Source organism: Vicia villosa, unplaced genomic scaffold (genome assembly GCF_029867415.1).
Source record: "Vicia villosa cultivar HV-30 ecotype Madison, WI unplaced genomic scaffold, Vvil1.0 ctg.000041F_1_1_1, whole genome shotgun sequence".
Classification (NCBI taxonomy): Eukaryota; Viridiplantae; Streptophyta; class Magnoliopsida; order Fabales; family Fabaceae; genus Vicia; species Vicia villosa.
Window position 1 is genome coordinate 1,078,283 of NW_026704972.1, and position 16,819 is coordinate 1,095,101.

Below are 16,819 nucleotides of genomic sequence, written 5' to 3' on the forward strand. Positions count from 1 at the left end.
CATTTAAAAAAAATTAAATTACTTTAATAAAACCGTGCACCACACAAATCTACGTTGATTAATATTTGATTCAAATTATTTTAGTTGACTACTGAATTTTTCAATTAAGAAAGAAACAAAATAAATACACTTTTAACTTAAAAAATATATATTTTGTTAAAAAATAATCCTAATAAATAAATATATTATTAAAGTAAAAATATTTTACTTTTTATTCTTTTTACCATATCTAATTTTCTTTAAAGATATTTAATATACATATATTTTTTTCATCATTTACTTTTACCTTTTGTCATATTAAAATACTATTCTTTTTTATTAATTTCTTTTTATTTTAATCTTTTTTCTTCAATTACTTTCAACAATCCATATAATAGGTTGAATACATTGAATATATCTAGTCAATATAATCTTATTTTAATCAAATACATCGTATATTTAATAAAATTTCTTTTATAAATTGAATTAGAGGAAATATTAAATTTTTTTAATTTTTTTTGCCAAAAACAAAAAGGAATAAAATAAATAAATTATTCAATATAAAAAAAGCGGAATCGAAAGAAGTTGAAATATGATTTTACAAACACGTTGAGATCCGTTTCTACATTTTCTCTCTCTATCTCTTTCATCCCTCTCTCTCTCTCTAAGTTCTCTTTGTTCCTTATCTCGTCTCTCACGTTCTCACTTTCTCTCCCCCATACAGATTTTCCACCCTCCAAGAAGAGAATAGCGCAAGAAAATTTCCATTGTTTTGAGGCACAGTCTAAGCTATAGACACTTCCATATTTGAAATCATAGCACTTAATGCCTTCTTATCTCACTCTTTATTGCGACCTTTTTCGATCTGAAACGCCGCTTCTATATTAATTTCTCTATATATATCTCTTTCAATTTCGTTCCACCTTGTCAATTTTCTAGGTTTTCTTTCTTCTCTGCGGTTTTCGTTTTTCAGCTGCGGCGGAGCCCTAGATTGGCTTGCGGCGCGGTGGCTATTGTTGCCGCTTGTGGTTTGTGGTTTCTTGTTCGATCTGTGGGAGGGGAACCCTGCGTGACGGTGTTATTGTATTTAGCTCTACGAACCCTAATTTTGGTGTGAACAAGGGATCTGGTTTGTTTTTGGCGGTGGTGCAGTTTTTGTTTTTGTTAAGGGTGGTGCTGCGGTGTGTGTGGTGATTTCGGTTTTGTTTATCAGTGGTTGCCCATGCTATTAGGTTGATTTTGATGCCGCCGGAACCATTGCCTTGGGATCGAAAGGACTTCTTCAAGGAGAGGAAGCACGAGAGGTCGGAATCGGTTGGGTCTGTGGCGAGATGGAGAGATTCTTCTCATCACCGAGACTTGAATCGATGGGGATCCACGGAATTTCGCAGACCGCCTGGTGAGTTTCTATTCCTTTTTCCCGTTTTAAGTCGTTATCTAGGATTGTTTAGTCTTTAGAGACAAGTAAGGAAAAACTCTGACGAATTGTTCTTAGGCTTTACTTTTTTTTCTTTTCTTTTTGTTACGAATTTGAAGATCATTCTTTGTTAATTTGATATATTGTTGGAATTTGATACTTAAAAATGTGTTTATTTTTTATGATCATTCTTTGCGAATTTGATATAATGTTGGAATTTTGTGTTTATTTTTGAAGATCTGTGCATGTAGTTGTTTTTGTTAAGCCTTAAAAGAGGAGGATTTTTTTTTGCAAGAATTCTTTGTTTGGTTTTGTGTTTTTCCCCATTTTCTCATTTTTGTGGTGAGGGAATATATACTTTGCTTGTGTTGATTTTTTTCTGTTTTGCTTTTTTTGTTTAAATATTTTATGAAGGTCATGGTAAGCAGGGTGGTTGGCATATGTATTCTCAAGAGCCTGGTCATGGTTACGGGGTTTCTCGGTCTGGTGACAAGATGTTGGAAGAAGATAGTCGACCATCGGCTTCACGTGATGGTAAATACGGCAGGAGCAGTAGGGACAACAGAGGTTCGTCTGGCCATAGAGATTGGAGAGGTCATTCGTGGGAAGCCACCAATGGCTCCCCAAATTTATCCAGGAGACCATCAGATATGAATAGTGACCGGAGGTCAGTTGATGATTCCACAACATATTCCTCTCATCCCCATTCTGATTCTGTGAACACTCGGGAACAGCATCAATTGAAAGACCTGCATGATAAGATGGGCGCTGTCAATGAGTTGGGAGCAGCACCAAGATGTGATAAAGAGAATTCTTCAATTGACTGGAAGCCACTAAAATGGAACCGATCTGGAAGCTTGTCTTCTCGAGGCTCCGGTTTTAGCCACTCAAGTAGTTCACGGAGCATGGCAGGGACAGATTCCAATGAAGCAAAGCCCGATTTGAAACCCAAAAATATCACTGCTATTGAGTCTCATTCAGGGGAAGGCACTGCATGTGTGACATCTTCTATGCCATCTGAAGATACAGCTTCTAGAAAGAAGCCTAGGCTAAATTGGGGTGAGGGACTTGCAAAGTACGAGAAGAAAAAAGTTGAGCGACCTGATGCAGGAGCAAACAAAGATGGCTCAGTCTCGTCTGCCGGCAATATGGAACCTTGTAATTTCATTAGCTCCAACTTAGTAGATAAAAGCCCAAAAGTTACAGGATTTTCAGACTGTGCATCTCCTGCAACTCCATCTTCTGTTGCCTGCAGTTCCTCACCAGGTATGTTACAAAGCTTTCTTTACTACTGTGTCTAATCTTTGTATTAAAGCGATAGATAAGAACAAAATAGCAATTTAACTTGTAGTAGAGTTTTCTATAAACATCTGATCCTGCAGTGTTAACATTTTGCTGTATCTCATGTAGAATCGTAGTAATCCTATTGCGATATTGTGGTGTTTCTGAATAATCCTTTTAAATAGTTTTAAGATATTAGCCAAGACAATTTTGTTTACATGTTAATACTCTTTATCTTTAATCTTCACCACTACCGTTTTTAGTTACAATTTTCAGATTGAACCGGGTTCCTTTTGCTTTATTGATGTTTTCTTGGTGGCTTTTTTGCCCTAAATCATAAACCCCATCTTTAGTTGCAATTTTCAGATTGGACTGGGTGCCTTTTGCTTTGTTGATGTTTTCTTAGCGCCTTTTTGCTTTATTGATCTCATGACATGCAATTGTTTGTATGCTTCACTTTTTTGTCTTAATGATTTTTTTTTAATTGAAGAACAGGTCTGCTATGATCTTTCGTTTGAAAATGTTCAGTTGGCAGGCTCTTGATTTAAAAAGGAAATAACGCTCTGAGGACTAAATTGAAATTGAGTGAAAATTTGTTTCAGTCATATTTCATTGATTTATGTCTTCTTTTTTCTAGTGATATTTAGATACTGATCTTTGAAACGCGTATTGTGTCCTGACCTCTGCTTTTAAAATAGGTAGCTTCAATATTACTTGTGCAATAAAGTGATTAATGAAGTCAATATACTAACTGTCATTGACTATTGGATCTCAACTGTTAATAGGTTTTAACATGATATCCTATGTGTGGGCGCATGTTAAAACTATTGTTTTGGTTTCTTTGTAGTTTGTACTCTAATTTTTGCAATATCTTTTCCCCAATCTTAGATGAGAAATGGTAATTATGGTTTATCCTTCAATTTTACTGCCATCGTAATTGATGTATTATGTGTATTGCTTGTGTTTACCTTGCATATATTTTTTTATGCCAAAACCTAACTTCAACCTTGTTGCAGGCGTGGATGATAAATTATTGGAAAAAATTGCAAATGCAGACAATAATTTAAGTAATTCGAGTGATTCACCTGCTACTGGGTTCCGGAATCACCTGCAGAAGTTTTATCTTAACCTTGATAAGCTGGATATTGACTCCTTGAATAATTTGGGCTCTTCAATTGTTGAGTTAGTACAGTCTGATGATCCAAGTTCTGAAGATTCTTGTCTAGTTAGGTCGAATGCAATTAAAACGTTACTGATATGGAAAGCTGACATTTCAAAGGTATTGGAGGTGACTGAATCTGAAATTGATTTGCTTGAAAATGAACTTAAGTCTCTAAAATCTGATTCTGTGGATAGATATCAGTCTCCAGAAGCATTGGGCTCCCAGCAGGCAGATAGCAGTATAAAAATCTATGAAGAACAAGAAGTCTCTCAGAAGGTTATTCGGCCAGTACCATTGAAAATTATTTCTTCCGATGAACCTAATATAGAGAAGATGCCGCTGTCAACTAATTTATGTAGTATTCATGATAATGACAAGGAAGAGGATATTGACAGTCCTGGATCAGCAACTTCTAAATTTGTTGAGCCTCTGCCTTTGGTAAAAGCAGTTTCTTCACGTGATACTGGGGGATATGATAACTTATCAAGGGACATGGATACTGTTCAGTCTACTTCGATGAAATGCTTAGTCCGGTGTACTACTAGGAAAGATCCTAGTGTATCTGCTTGTAATGATTTCAATACACCTATGGATGTAAAGGAAACCTTTGGAGCAAACACATGTTCTATCTATGAGGATACTTATAATTCAATTATTGCTTCAAACAAAGAATCTGCAAACAAAGCGCATGGAGTATTTGCTAAGTTAGTGCCCAATGACTGTAAAAAGCTTGTTAACATGGGAGTCAGCAATGATTCATCCTGTCATACATTTGTTATGGAAAAATTTGCCGAGAAAAAGCGTCTTGAAAAAGTTAAGGAGAAAGTTGCTGCACTCAAGTTCAAAGCCTTGCATCACTTGTGGAAAGAAGATATGCGCTTATTGTCTATTAAGAAATGCCGGCCAAAATCTCATAAGAAAAATGAACCAAGTAGTAGTAATCTGAAAAACCGATCTTCCATTCGTTCCCGGTTTCCTTTCCCAGGTATGAATCTCTCCACCAATTCTTTTGCTTAACTTATGCCATCGATTTTGTATTGTTTTTAATTTAATGCAGTTCAGCCATGTCATGCAGTTTAGCAATGAGAATAATAGAAATAGTGGCTGGGTGGTTAAAGTACCAAAATAGATTTTGTGTATATTAAGTTTACTTGAATACTCTGTCTAAGGATATAAAGGCACTGTGAAACCTTTTCAATTTGATTTTAGAATCTTTAAGTCAATAATTAATTCCTTTTACTGTTATGGTAAAATTTGTTTTCACAGTTGGTTTTTATTACATGATTCTCTTGCATTTTACATTTTGGTACAAAAAATACTAATTTAATGATATTTTTCCCGCTTGATGTGATAAGGTTCAATGACTTTGTAGTTGCTAAAATGGATACTAATTTTCATTTTAGTTTAATATATACCTTCTTTAATATATACAGTAGATACTAAAATGGATACATGAGAAAATTGAGTCCTCGCCTCAGGACAGTGATTAAAATATAGAGGCCTTTTTTGGTTCTCTACCATAAGGATAGAATAACAGATTTGTTCTCTGCCTTAAAGATGAATTTTGTTATTTTGATCTCATCATTACTTTTTGTTTTTGATCTCTTCGATACCTTTTGTCTGGATTGGTAGTTTTTCTAAATTTTGCTGGTTTTGTTCGTTTCCAATAATTATTCTTTCAACCGGCCTCCCTTTGGTTTGGGCCTACACTTGAAATCAACCCTATTGACCGGATTATGTGGGTCAACTAGTAGCCTAGACTCACTAGTTATTATACCAACAACCCAATGACCCCCGCTCAAATTGATCTCCGGTCCGAGTTTAATGACACTGTCTCCCAGTAAGGAAATGTAGAAGTAATGTACATACGTAGGAACAAGTGTGTGAATACAATGACTGGGACAACCAACCAATCCAATTTTCAACAAACCAAACCTGCCTGGATCTTACAGGTTTGAGCGATTGTAGGCAGTCTAATCATATGTTAGCAGGTTCATATGCACAACCAATCCAATACATGACCCAGACAACCATGTGTTTGAGGTCAGGTTAAACATGTTTGAAGGTCATCCCAGTTTTAGTATATTATTGCTAGGAGGGATTTGCTGATGTTAGTCTTGGCTATTGGCTCATTTGAGCTGCCAAAATAGCTTTGTGACTAATAAATGAACTAAACCTGCATAAACGAACAATCAGTTAATTTCGTATTTTTATTACTTAGATTTAAAATCATTTTATATTGAAGTCATGTTTTGTTGTCAAACTTTGAATATAATTTCTGGATAGGGATTTTCTGGCATATGATGCTGTATTGAAGTAAACGAGATTCCATGGCTAGTTTAACTTCTGTAGCTTTACTAATGTGTAATAAGATGTACATGTATGTGTGGCATATATTGTATAATAGTTGACCTGAGCTTGGACTTGACCTGAGCTTGGACTTGTACAAGATGAAAGTATATAATTTTAGTATAATGATATATCTCAATGTCCTACTATATTTGTGTTTTGTCTTGTTGATGTATACTTTACAGCCCTGCTCTGTTGTGCTGTTGGTAGTTAACCTTGTAGAAGGAGTTTTCTTTTTCATTGATTTTTTCTTTGTGACTGGTTCTCTTGTAATGATTTTGATTTTTGATTTTAGTACCTTTCTCATGGGTTATCATTCCTGTTTGGTTTCATTTGCAAGTTATTTGCTGGACACATGCTTACTGGCTGCGATGTGTGTAGGCCTTATGTCAATAAAAATGGTTGTTACTTGTTAGGGTTTTGATGCTGAAGGTCTGTCTGGTAACAATTTCAACTTATGAAAATAGTTGATGCTGAAGTTGATGATAACTAAGTAATCTGGGGCTGCTATTCTGCTTTAACATAATATAATTATTATGCTTGTCTTATTTGTTTGTTCTGATGTTATCATCAAACGTCTGGGTGGGTTTTTCTGTTATGTTTGATGCTTGATGTTGGCACATGATATTATATAAATGTTTGTTGAATTTCTAATTTATTTAATCTTTTTGCTGTGATGATAACTAAGTTTTTTTTGTCCATCCTTCATTTTTCAATGAATGCAGGTGGAAATCATCTAAGCTTGGTTCCAACATCAGAGCTTATTGATTTCGCAAGCAAACTTCTTTCAAAATCCCAAACGCAGATTCAGAGAAACACCCTGAAGATGCCAGCATTAATATTGGATGAGAAAGAAAAGATGGTTACAAGATTCATATCTAGTAATGGGCTGATTGAAGATCCGCTGGCTACTGAGAAAGAAAGAAATATGATCAATCCTTGGACATCAGAAGAGAAAGAAATATTCTTAGAGAAATTTGCTGTGTTTGGAAAAGATTTCCGGAAAATTGCTTCTTTCCTTGATCACAAGACAACTGCGGACTGTGTAGAATTCTACTACAAGAATCACAAATCTGAGTGTTTTCAGAAATTGAAAACGAAAGATGTTGGTAAGCTAGGGAAGTCATATGCAGCTAGAACTAACTTGATGGCATCAGGTATAACATGGAATCATGAAGTTAATGTTTCTTCCTTTGATATTTTGAGTGCAGCTTCACTGATGGCAGATGACATTGCAGGTAATAAAAGGATGCGAGCAGGAAGATTCCTTTTGGAAGGATTTGATAATATAAAATCATCGAGGGGCGGGGACAGCATTATAGAGAGATCAAATAGTCCGGACACTCTTGGGGATGAAAGGGAGACTGCTGCTGCAGCTGATGTATTGGCTGGTATATGTGGGTCGTTTTCATCTGAGGCTATGAGCTCCTGCATAACAAATTCAATTGATCCTGTAGATGGTAATAAGGAAAGGGAATTCTTGAAAGCGAACCCTTTGCGCAATCAAACCTTGACGCCTGATATTTCTCAGAATGCTGATGATGAGACTTGTTCAGATGAGAGCTGTGAGGAAGTAGATCTTTCTGGGTGGACAGATGATGAGAAGGCGGCTTTTCTTCAGGCTGTATCATCTTTTGGTAAGGATTTTACAAAGATAGCACAGTGTGTAGGCACAAGGTCCAGAGAACATTGTAAAGTCTTCTTCAGCAAGACTCAAAAGTGCCTTGGATTAAATCTCGTACGCCCTATACCTGGAATTGTAGGATCCCCGCCGAATGATGATGCAAATGGTGGTGAGAGTGACACAGATGATGCATGTCTTGTTAAGGCAGGCTCTGTGGTTGATGCTGATAAGTCTGGGAATAAGACAGACGAGGACCTGCCTTCTGATGCCTTGAATACATTCCATGGTGAATCCAATCCTCTGGAAGTTAGGAGCTTGTCAGCTGAATTAAATGAATCAAGAGAAATCACTGGGACAGAAGTACATCTTGAAAATGTAGATATGGTTTCCGATGTTTGTGCAATTAAGGTTGAAACTAGGCCGGGTTCTGATGATAGCGGAGTTAGCTTGGGCAAAACTGACAAGTCTTGTTCAGTCAATGAGCATCCAGTTAAAATTACATCTGATAGCATAGAAGTTGCCAAAGGTAAAACAAATAAATTGGGAGATGCAGTTAGAGAATCAATTTCTACTGTAGGAATAATTAAACCACTGGAGTGTGGTTCTGTTGCTATGGATACAACGGTTTCAGAGGGTTCTTCTGGAGATCTCAGAAATGAAGTGGAAAGAAGGCAAAGAGTGGCAGCACCCCCTTGCTCTGATGACAGAGATGATAAACATGAAGCTGATGCAGGTGTTGCAGTTGAATCGAAAAGTTGTGTGTTAGAGTCAAGCACGACCGCAAATCTTTCATTCTCACATGTGGCCAATTCATGCTCAGGATTGAGCTTTGGTTCTGAAAATAAGCATGTCTCCTTTGGAAAGCCTCATGCCTCAGCATTATCTACAAACAATTCTTGGGCTACTACAAATTCGTTGTTGCTAAACGCTGCTGCTGCTCCATGTGAAAAAGCAATTAGCCAGGATAGATTGTCCTCTAATTGTGATGTTCAAAGAGGTAGAGATATGGGGTGTCATAGTTCTGGTAGCAACGGTGACCATCAGTTTCCTCTTCCATGCAATCATCTTGAGACTGTTAGCATCCTCCAGGGCTATCCCTTGCAGGTGCCCGTCAAGAAGGAAGTGGACGGGGATGTGAATTGCAGCAGTTCAGTGACTGAGTTCCCCTTTCCCCAAAAAGTCAAACAGACTGATGATCATTTCAAAACATTATGGCATTCTTCTGATTCAGAAAACACATCCAGAAATGGTAATGTGAAACTGTTTGGAAAGATTATAACCAATCCTTCTTCCAGTCAGAAACCTAATTTGATTACGAAGGGAAGTGAAGAAAACGGTACTCATCATCATCCCAAGTCAAGCAACAAGTCTTGTAAGCGTAAAATTACTAGCCATCAAAATTCTGATGGAAAGTTGAAAATTTTAAAGTTTGACCGTGCTGATTATCTTGGCGTTGAAAATGTTCCAGTGAAGAGTTATGGTTATTGGGAAGGGACTGGAATAACACAAACTGGTCTCCCATCATTGCCCGATTCTTCCTTCTTGTTAGCTAAATATCCTGCTGCCTTCAGCAATTATCCTACATCATCTTCCACTTTGGAGCAACAACCATTGCAGGCGTTTGGTGCATCTACTTTTACTGCTAGAGACATCAATGGAAGCAATGCCATGATTGACTGTCCGATGTTTATAAGTAGGGATGGTCCGAAAGTGCAGCCATTTATAGTAGATGTCAAGCACAGCCAAGATGTATTCTCTGAGATGCAGAGAAACAGTTTTGAAGCAATATCTAGTTTGCAGCAGCATGGAATAGGAGTGATGGGAATGAATGGCGTTGGAAGACCTGGGATTCTAGTGGGTGGGTCATGCAGTGGTGTCTCTGATCCTGTAGCAGCAATCAAAATGCATTATTCTAATTCCGAGAAGTATGGTGGTCAGAACGGGAGTATCTTGAGAGATGATGAATCTTGGGGAGGGAAAGGGGACATAGGCAGGTAGTAGATGTGTTTAGTGGCAAACTTGTCTTTTTTGCCGAGTCCTGTATAATAGTTTTTGTTTACTGCTCAATACAGTGTAGGAGGCTGATTTAATGGTTCTCAAGCCTGTCTTTTTTGGTAAAATATTAGGTGCTTGTAATGTGGAAGCAAGCAGCTTTGTATTTGTTGTATTTGATGAAAATACAGAAATAATCTCTGGATGTTAGGAGGGGCGATTGCCATTAACCATTTTGGTTTGAATTCCATGCGCCCCCATTACATCTCATTCCCGAAACTATTTGGCTATTTGTTTGAAGTTTTGACCTATGAGAATAGAGGCTTGGTATGTGTCTCAAAACTTCCCTAGCATTTATATTTTTTTTCTTCTTTTGTTAAAAAAATAAAGAAACAGTTGTAAAATTTCAGACTGAGCAGTATCTGTTTTTAGTGATTAAATAGATTACGATGATTTGACATCATCAACAGGCTCTGCGCTGTTAAATTTTCCCTGTATTTCTCAAAGTAATTAAAGAATGCGAGGGACCCACTTTAAAAGTAGTTTGTATTGAAGTTAGGCTATAAGTATGGCAAAGAAGGCGGAGCGGACAATGACTTTTTCAATTTCTCCCATGCCGCCTTCCTATATTTTCACAGGTGGCAGACCAATAGTTAATTTTCAACACTATTGCCGTTAGTGAAAACTAGAGATTTAAAAAATAGGTTACTCAATCATATTTGCCTCGTTGTCAAGTTGGTTCACATTTTGCTATAAAACAAGATTTCCACGTTTTTGCTCAAACATACTAGAGGGAAGGCCATTTGTCTTCCAAGCGTATAGCATCTTTCAATAGTCATACCATTATCAACAATCTAAAGCAGTTGTTTGCTGCACAATAGGTGTTTCTTCATGTGTTTGGAGGATGAAAGGAAGGGGCGCATTAATTTCGATTAACTGCAAGGACACGAGAAACTATTTATTTTGGAAACAAAAATAACCAATTTGGTATAAGCTGGAAAATTAATCCTAGGACAGGTTATGATGATACAAATACTTTTTAAGTACCTCGTTAGTTATTGGATGGGAGAGAAACAATTTATGTGCATGCAGAGAATACCCACAATCTCCAGGAACTGGTTTTGCAGGCCTCGTATAACCCCTATACAATGAGCAGCAATGTCAAAACTTAGATCAAATCTAAAATGAAAGCAACTGGCAAATGTTCATAAACATGTTGACAAAGAACAACACAATGCTTAACTACTTATAAGTTCGATTTGATTACAAAGAAGAATATGGTGTTAAATGAATGGAAGTTTCCTTGTAAAATATAAATACAATGACCTACCCATCTTTGGCAAAACTCTCATCCACTAAGTCGAAATCCAAGCATTTTGGCTGTCCGCCAACAGTATAGAGAGGATCACCTGCAGATGAAAACATACATGAAAGGTTTGTTTGGATAAAGAGTAGGAAATTCCTACTTCCTTAGTAGTTCGAGCTTTTTGAGTCAAACATTGAGTCATGCAAGACAAAAGAAAATAATGCAGGTGCTCTCATTGTGCAGATTACCCATGAATAGAGCTGTGAATGCATTCAAAGATTGATCCATAACATTCAAGATGTCAAAGAATGCTGAGAATATGCAATCCATTAGGTGTGTTGGGGCTACCTATATTCGGAAAGAGATTTGTAGGAAGAAATTTGATTTCAATAAAGAACAATACGAGAATCGTATCCCTTAGTCCCTAGAGAAACCAAGGACAAATACCCACTGACAAACTTAAAAACACCAAATTGAAACTAGAAATCAGTGTTGCCAATTACATATGGCAGGCATATTGATATGCAAGAAGCTATAGCCACTATCTAACAACACGGTATAAAATTCACAATGCGTAAATGTTAATTTCCAGCATTAATATATTAATTTACCTAACAAAGGGTGCCCAATGAAGGAGAGATGAATGCGGATTTGATGTGGTCGTCCAGATTGAATCTTCACCTGTAAAAACATGCCAACAGAAAAATTATAAAGGATGTTATAATCATTACAATTCAAATTTTTGCAAACCATAATAGTTTTTTATAGGGTACTGAATTGATTTTTTTGCAACAACCATATAATAAGTCTTGTAACATACAATCTTTCTGTTATCCTTTTCTTTTCTTTTTTGGCTTTTCATCTTTCTGTTATCCTTATTCTAAACAGTATTACCTTGTATTTTTAATTTTTTTAAAAAATCCAATTTCTAATTTCTTTTGGATTAATTCATGAAGAGACTACAAAACCAAACTATAAGATTTCAAATGATGTGCCTTAAATTCACGAGGAGGCAACAAAGGCAGCCTTTTAACCAAAGAAGTTGAGAAGATAAAAGTCATCTAAGAGTTTGGACATGCAATTTTATGATAACTTTTTATTTCTTCTATTGTCTCTTATGTCTTAAAGGGATCATCAAGGGATGAAAAACAAGCAAACTTTTAGGTAGCCAAAAGGTTACATGTTGAAGTGGAAGTGCAGGCTAATAGGATATCGAACAACATTGAAAAATATCGGAGAACACAGCAGTGCTGCACATTTTCTAATTAAAACAATGGTTCATAACTTTATAGGATGTTTATATTATTACATACAAAATGATGATTTATTTATTTGATTGATGTTTTAATTCATAAATAGTGGTGGATGTTTTATTCATAAGTAACACATAGTCATGAACAAATTGGCAACCTGTACTAATGTGCTATTTTCTTTTACATTCCTTTCTAGAATGTCCACTACACTGAGTGCTGGTTTCCCTGGTTCAATCAAAATAACTATGCATGAGTGAATGATTAAAAAAAATATAGGGAGCGGTTTTATGAGCTGTGGCTTTCATTTTAAGACTCATCATCTGGATAAATATAAGTAATGGTTAATAATAACCTGATTGAGAAGCAACATATAACCCTTTAGCAACACCAGGATATTTTACGATTCCAATTGGTTGATTAATTGTCACCTGTGAATAAAAATAATATTCTAGCTAACACGCGATGTCAATAGAAGCAGCCATAACAAATAATTGGAAAGATGAACTTTTAGTTATACAAGCATATGCAACGATACACAATATGAGGGGAGCCTAGGCAACAGTTAGACTTTCTGCTGTCTTATTATTAGGGAGTGGATGCAGTTAAAAATAGTTCGTACAGAATACCGATAAACAAGAAAAAAATGTAGGTATATTATTACCGTGTCATTATCAATTATCCCACTCACAAGTGCTCGGTATATCTTTGCAATCTTTCCCAGCTCCTGGTTTGTATCCCTGCTTCGGTAAATAACAGAATAAAATGAGTGAAACAACATAATTGAGTATAAAATCTTAATTTTAAAACTTATAGATTACCTTTTTCCCGTGTTCTATTTAAGAGTGAGGTACTTAGATAAACAACTGGATCCAATTTGAAGAGTAAATTAAGTAGATACAACAAACCAAAAAATGGTTCTTTCCTAACCTTTTTCCTCCTAAGCGAGATGTTCCATCAGCAAAATAAGATGCAAGATTAGCTCTGGCCAGTTTTGTCTTCGCACATAATAAAATTCCTGTGATGCAATCAACCAATTGTGAAAGCATTAGAAAGTTTCATGGGTTAGTTTGTAATTTATACATTAGAATTTCGAAGGGTATCAAAAGAAAAGGTTCTATTCATAGTATAACATGTCTGGTAGTGATGCTGATAAATATATAATCATCACTGATTTACAACCACTTTTAAGATATACAATCAACCGTGTAAATAGTAATTACTAGCTTTAATTTTTTTACAGGCACTGCCATTGACTATATAAAAGTATTTTCCTCTCATAGAATTCAGAAACTCGCCTCAGTTGATGCATGTAACATTTTCAAAGCAAATTAAGCAACAAATATAATGTAGCAGTTTTACATTTGAACAGAAATAATCAGTACAACCTGAAGTTCCCCTCCCTAGACGATGCACTGGAACAGGCTGAGGATTTTGGTGTTCTTCAGAGGAACTTCTATTGTTGGTTTCCCACTGAAGCTGTGTTAAAACTGTTCTTTGCTGGAAGAGACCTCCCGGCAGAACTTGCAGGCCAGAAGGCTTATTTAGAGCTATCTGATTTCACAATGAACATCACAATTAGGAAAACAAATATTGACGACGTTTTAATTGTGGATATCTTAGTCCAAATATAATCAATACTACTGTTAAAGAATCACCAAAAGCATTCAACTAGAACACAAAAAATGTATAAATCTAGCCAAGACGCAACTCTATATCTATCTCTTTCCCTACTTCTCATGACCCAATTTTTTAAAATTTATCAAAGTAACACAACACAAGTATAATCAGAATTTCGTCAGTAGCATTCAAAAACAAAGAAATAAGTTTAGTTTCAGTTGAATACTCCCAATCTGACAAACACAGATATAGAAATCAATTTGTGAGACACACAAAATGGTATAATTACACAAAGTAAAGCTTACAATGTCATCATCTTCATACAAGACTTCTATGCTATGCGGTGCATCGGGTTCCTTCCACGGCAGTCTATGATAGACTAGCTTTGAGCCAACTCTAGTATGAAGAAGTCATAAAACATGATATATATGGCCTGTTTGAATTGACTTATTTAAGCTTATCTTTTGCCATAAGTTTTGGGACAGTGTTTCAAAACAGCTTATAACATTTTTTTATATATTATTTTGTTATAAAAATAGCTTATGCGAACTTATTCATAAGCACTTATTTTGATAAGCTATAAGCTGCAAATAAGCTGTTTATCTAAACAGACCCATAGTGGAATAAAATAAAACACTCAAAACAGTAATAAAACCATGATGGAACTTTTTTCAAAAATAAAAAACACCTGAGTAGTGTGTTTGGATCAGTAACAACTCCTTCATCAACTGAAATCTGTAGATAAAATATTAATTAATCATTATAATCAATAATTCCATTCCATATGCAGCACAATTTTTAGTTGATGAATTATGATGAAACCTGGTCATTTTTTATACGCTGCAACCAACTGTTCCAAAAATCAGTGCATAAAAATAGCATTTATTTAGGTCATAGCTTCAAGTATAATTATAAACTTATATATAGAGAAAAGTAGAAAAGTTTGAATTTTTGGATTACCCTTGTAATGGAGCTGAACTTTTGTATTTGTTGGAGTAAAATTCAATTAGTGTTAAACCTGAATGAATGTAAAATCAAATGCTATTAATTATTAGCAACAAGAAGAAGAAGATAGAAAGGGGGTTTGGTGAACGAACCGGTATCGGAGGGTCGAACGACGTCGTGATAGGAAAGACCGTCGTTGAATTCCGGCCAAGGAATTCCGAATTTCTTTGGGCTCGTCATTGTTAACTTCTACTGTATTTCGCTTATTTTGTTTTAATTTTTTAAATTTTGATAAATATGATTATTGATTTATTATGCCTCAAAGATTAAGTTTTAAAAGTAAGAAATTTAGTGAGAATTTAAATGATTTAGGGTTTAGTTTTGACTTTTTTTTAGAAAATGATTTTTATAGTGTTACATAATTTTATGAAAAAAAAATTTTACAACGCAACTTTTTATAAAAATTTCAAATGAAAATTTTGTTTGAATAGTTATTCTTAAAATATAATTTTAGATATTTCATTTATTTATAGAAAAAAAAATTGGATATCAAAATTTTAAAAAATCACTTAATTTTGAAGCTATTTCAAATAGATTTTCATATAAATTATTTTTGAAATACAAGTTTTTGAAAAAATTGCAATTTTGACTAAGTTTTGGTCTTAAATAATGTATGTTTATGTTATAGAATATCAAAATTAGTGTTTTATTTTAGAAAAAACGAATATAAGAAAATTTGTAATATTTTGAAAAACGGTTTTGGAAAATCTATTTTCAAAAATACAAAGAAAAAATCCATTTTTTTAAAGCTGAAACAAACTGGCACTTAGTAGAATGTGTACTTTTAAATTTTTATTTTCTATCTGAATATTTTGGGACTTATGATGAATTTGGACAAATTAAAAGGTTTTATGGAATGTAAAGTAGGTTTGAATGAAATTTTGGTAAAAATATATGTTGAATCCAAAGTCTAGGTAGAAAATTCAATATATATTAATCAAGTTGCAAAGAATAATGGGGAAAAAGTATCGTTAATGATAATGGTGATCACTTAAGCGACGATACAATAGAGAACACAAGTGGTGATTCCATCCAGCTCGACGCGAAGCGACATGGGCATTATTTTCGAAAATGAGGAAGATATCCTTTCCAACGTCAAACAACTAGGCTGAATACGAAGCTTTTCTCGCAGGACTACATCTAATCGAGGATTTGGGCGCACAAAAGGTAAAAATCTCCACCGACTCTCAGCTCGTCGCCTCTCAAGTACAAGGAGAATATCAAGCTAAAAACGACAATCTCATCGAGTATTTGACTCTGATCAGAGAGAAGATGAAAAAATTCGGGAACACAGAAGTCAAACATGTTCCACGCGAACACAACACTCTGGCCGACATCTTGTCAAAACTCGCAAGCACAAGAAAAAAGGCAGAAATAAATCCATCATCCAAGAAACTCTCTTGCGCCCTAGCATCGAAAAATCCACAACGCTACTCGACGTGAATGCCATCGAGGACAACGACTGCTGGATGACCCTGATATACAATTATATCACTAAAGGGGAGTTACCTTCCGATCAGAAAAGGCCAACGTAACCAAACGTAGAGCCTACTCCTATGTTTTAATCGAACACAAGCTCTACAGACGAGGATTCTCCATCACACTCTTGAAGTGTGTCGAGGAAGCTAAAGCCCCCTGCATCCTGCAGGAAATCCACAAAGGAATTAACGCTAAACACCTGGGGGAAGATCCTTAACCCGGAAAGCCCATTGAGCATGGTACTACTGGTCCACCATTCAGGCTGAAGCAAAAGAGCATTTCAAAAATACGACACATGCTAACGCCACACAAATATGCAATTGGAACCGCGTAACGAGCTTAAAACCACGTCGTC

General features: G+C 35.5%; 2 protein-coding genes across 4 annotated transcripts; one reads left to right on the forward strand and one right to left on the reverse strand.

Annotated features, from left to right (window-relative positions):
* Positions 1–597: 597 nt before the first annotated feature.
* Positions 598–10,083, forward strand: LOC131622734 (uncharacterized). 3 transcript variants are annotated; one of them, XM_058893773.1, is made up of 5 exons: positions 599–1,378; positions 1,811–2,662; positions 3,694–4,824; positions 6,914–7,345; positions 7,427–10,083. In XM_058893773.1, the coding sequence occupies exons 1-5, from the start codon at positions 1,222–1,224 to the stop codon at positions 9,808–9,810; spliced, it is 4,956 nt and encodes a 1,651-aa protein (XP_058749756.1). In that variant the 5' UTR covers positions 599–1,221; the 3' UTR covers positions 9,811–10,083. The 3 variants fall into 3 exon arrangements, with proteins under 3 accessions (XP_058749755.1, XP_058749756.1, XP_058749757.1); XM_058893774.1 differs by having other exon boundaries at positions 1,241–1,378; positions 1,825–2,662; XM_058893772.1 differs by having other exon boundaries at positions 598–1,378; positions 6,914–10,083.
* Positions 10,084–10,496: 413 nt separating this feature from the next.
* Positions 10,497–15,226, reverse strand: LOC131622735 (RNA pseudouridine synthase 5-like). Its single transcript, XM_058893776.1, has 14 exons — positions 15,078–15,226; positions 14,941–14,998; positions 14,803–14,830; positions 14,669–14,715; positions 14,286–14,376; positions 13,749–13,914; positions 13,291–13,378; positions 13,025–13,100; positions 12,716–12,791; positions 12,521–12,588; positions 11,722–11,791; positions 11,135–11,213; positions 10,852–10,945; positions 10,497–10,740 (listed from the first exon to the last, which is right to left on the reverse strand). The coding sequence occupies exons 1-14, from the start codon at positions 15,163–15,165 to the stop codon at positions 10,651–10,653; spliced, it is 1,119 nt and encodes a 372-aa protein (XP_058749759.1). The 5' UTR covers positions 15,166–15,226; the 3' UTR covers positions 10,497–10,650.
* Positions 15,227–16,819: the final 1,593 nt, after the last annotated feature.

What these genes read in the sequence shown, in the direction of transcription:
- LOC131622734 (XM_058893772.1), top strand. Translation starts at nt 1,222, where the DNA reads ATGCCGCCGGAACCATTGCCTTGGGATCGAAAGGACTTCTTCAAGGAG. An exon ending in GGAATTTCGCAGACCGCCTG is followed by an intron (nt 1,379 to 1,810) that starts GTGAGTTTCTAT and finishes TATTTTATGAAG; the next exon opens with GTCATGGTAAGCAGGGTGGT. An exon ending in TGCCTGCAGTTCCTCACCAG is followed by an intron (nt 2,663 to 3,693) that starts GTATGTTACAAA and finishes ACCTTGTTGCAG; the next exon opens with GCGTGGATGATAAATTATTG.
- LOC131622735 (XM_058893776.1), bottom strand. Translation starts at nt 15,165, where the DNA reads ATGACGAGCCCAAAGAAATTCGGAATTCCTTGGCCGGAATTCAACGAC. An exon ending in TCTCGCTTAGGAGGAAAAAG is followed by an intron (nt 13,101 to 13,290) that starts GTTAGGAAAGAA and finishes TTACCGAAGCAG; the next exon opens with GGATACAAACCAGGAGCTGG. An exon ending in GAGAGTTTTGCCAAAGATGG is followed by an intron (nt 10,946 to 11,134) that starts GTAGGTCATTGT and finishes CTCATTGTATAG; the next exon opens with GGGTTATACGAGGCCTGCAA.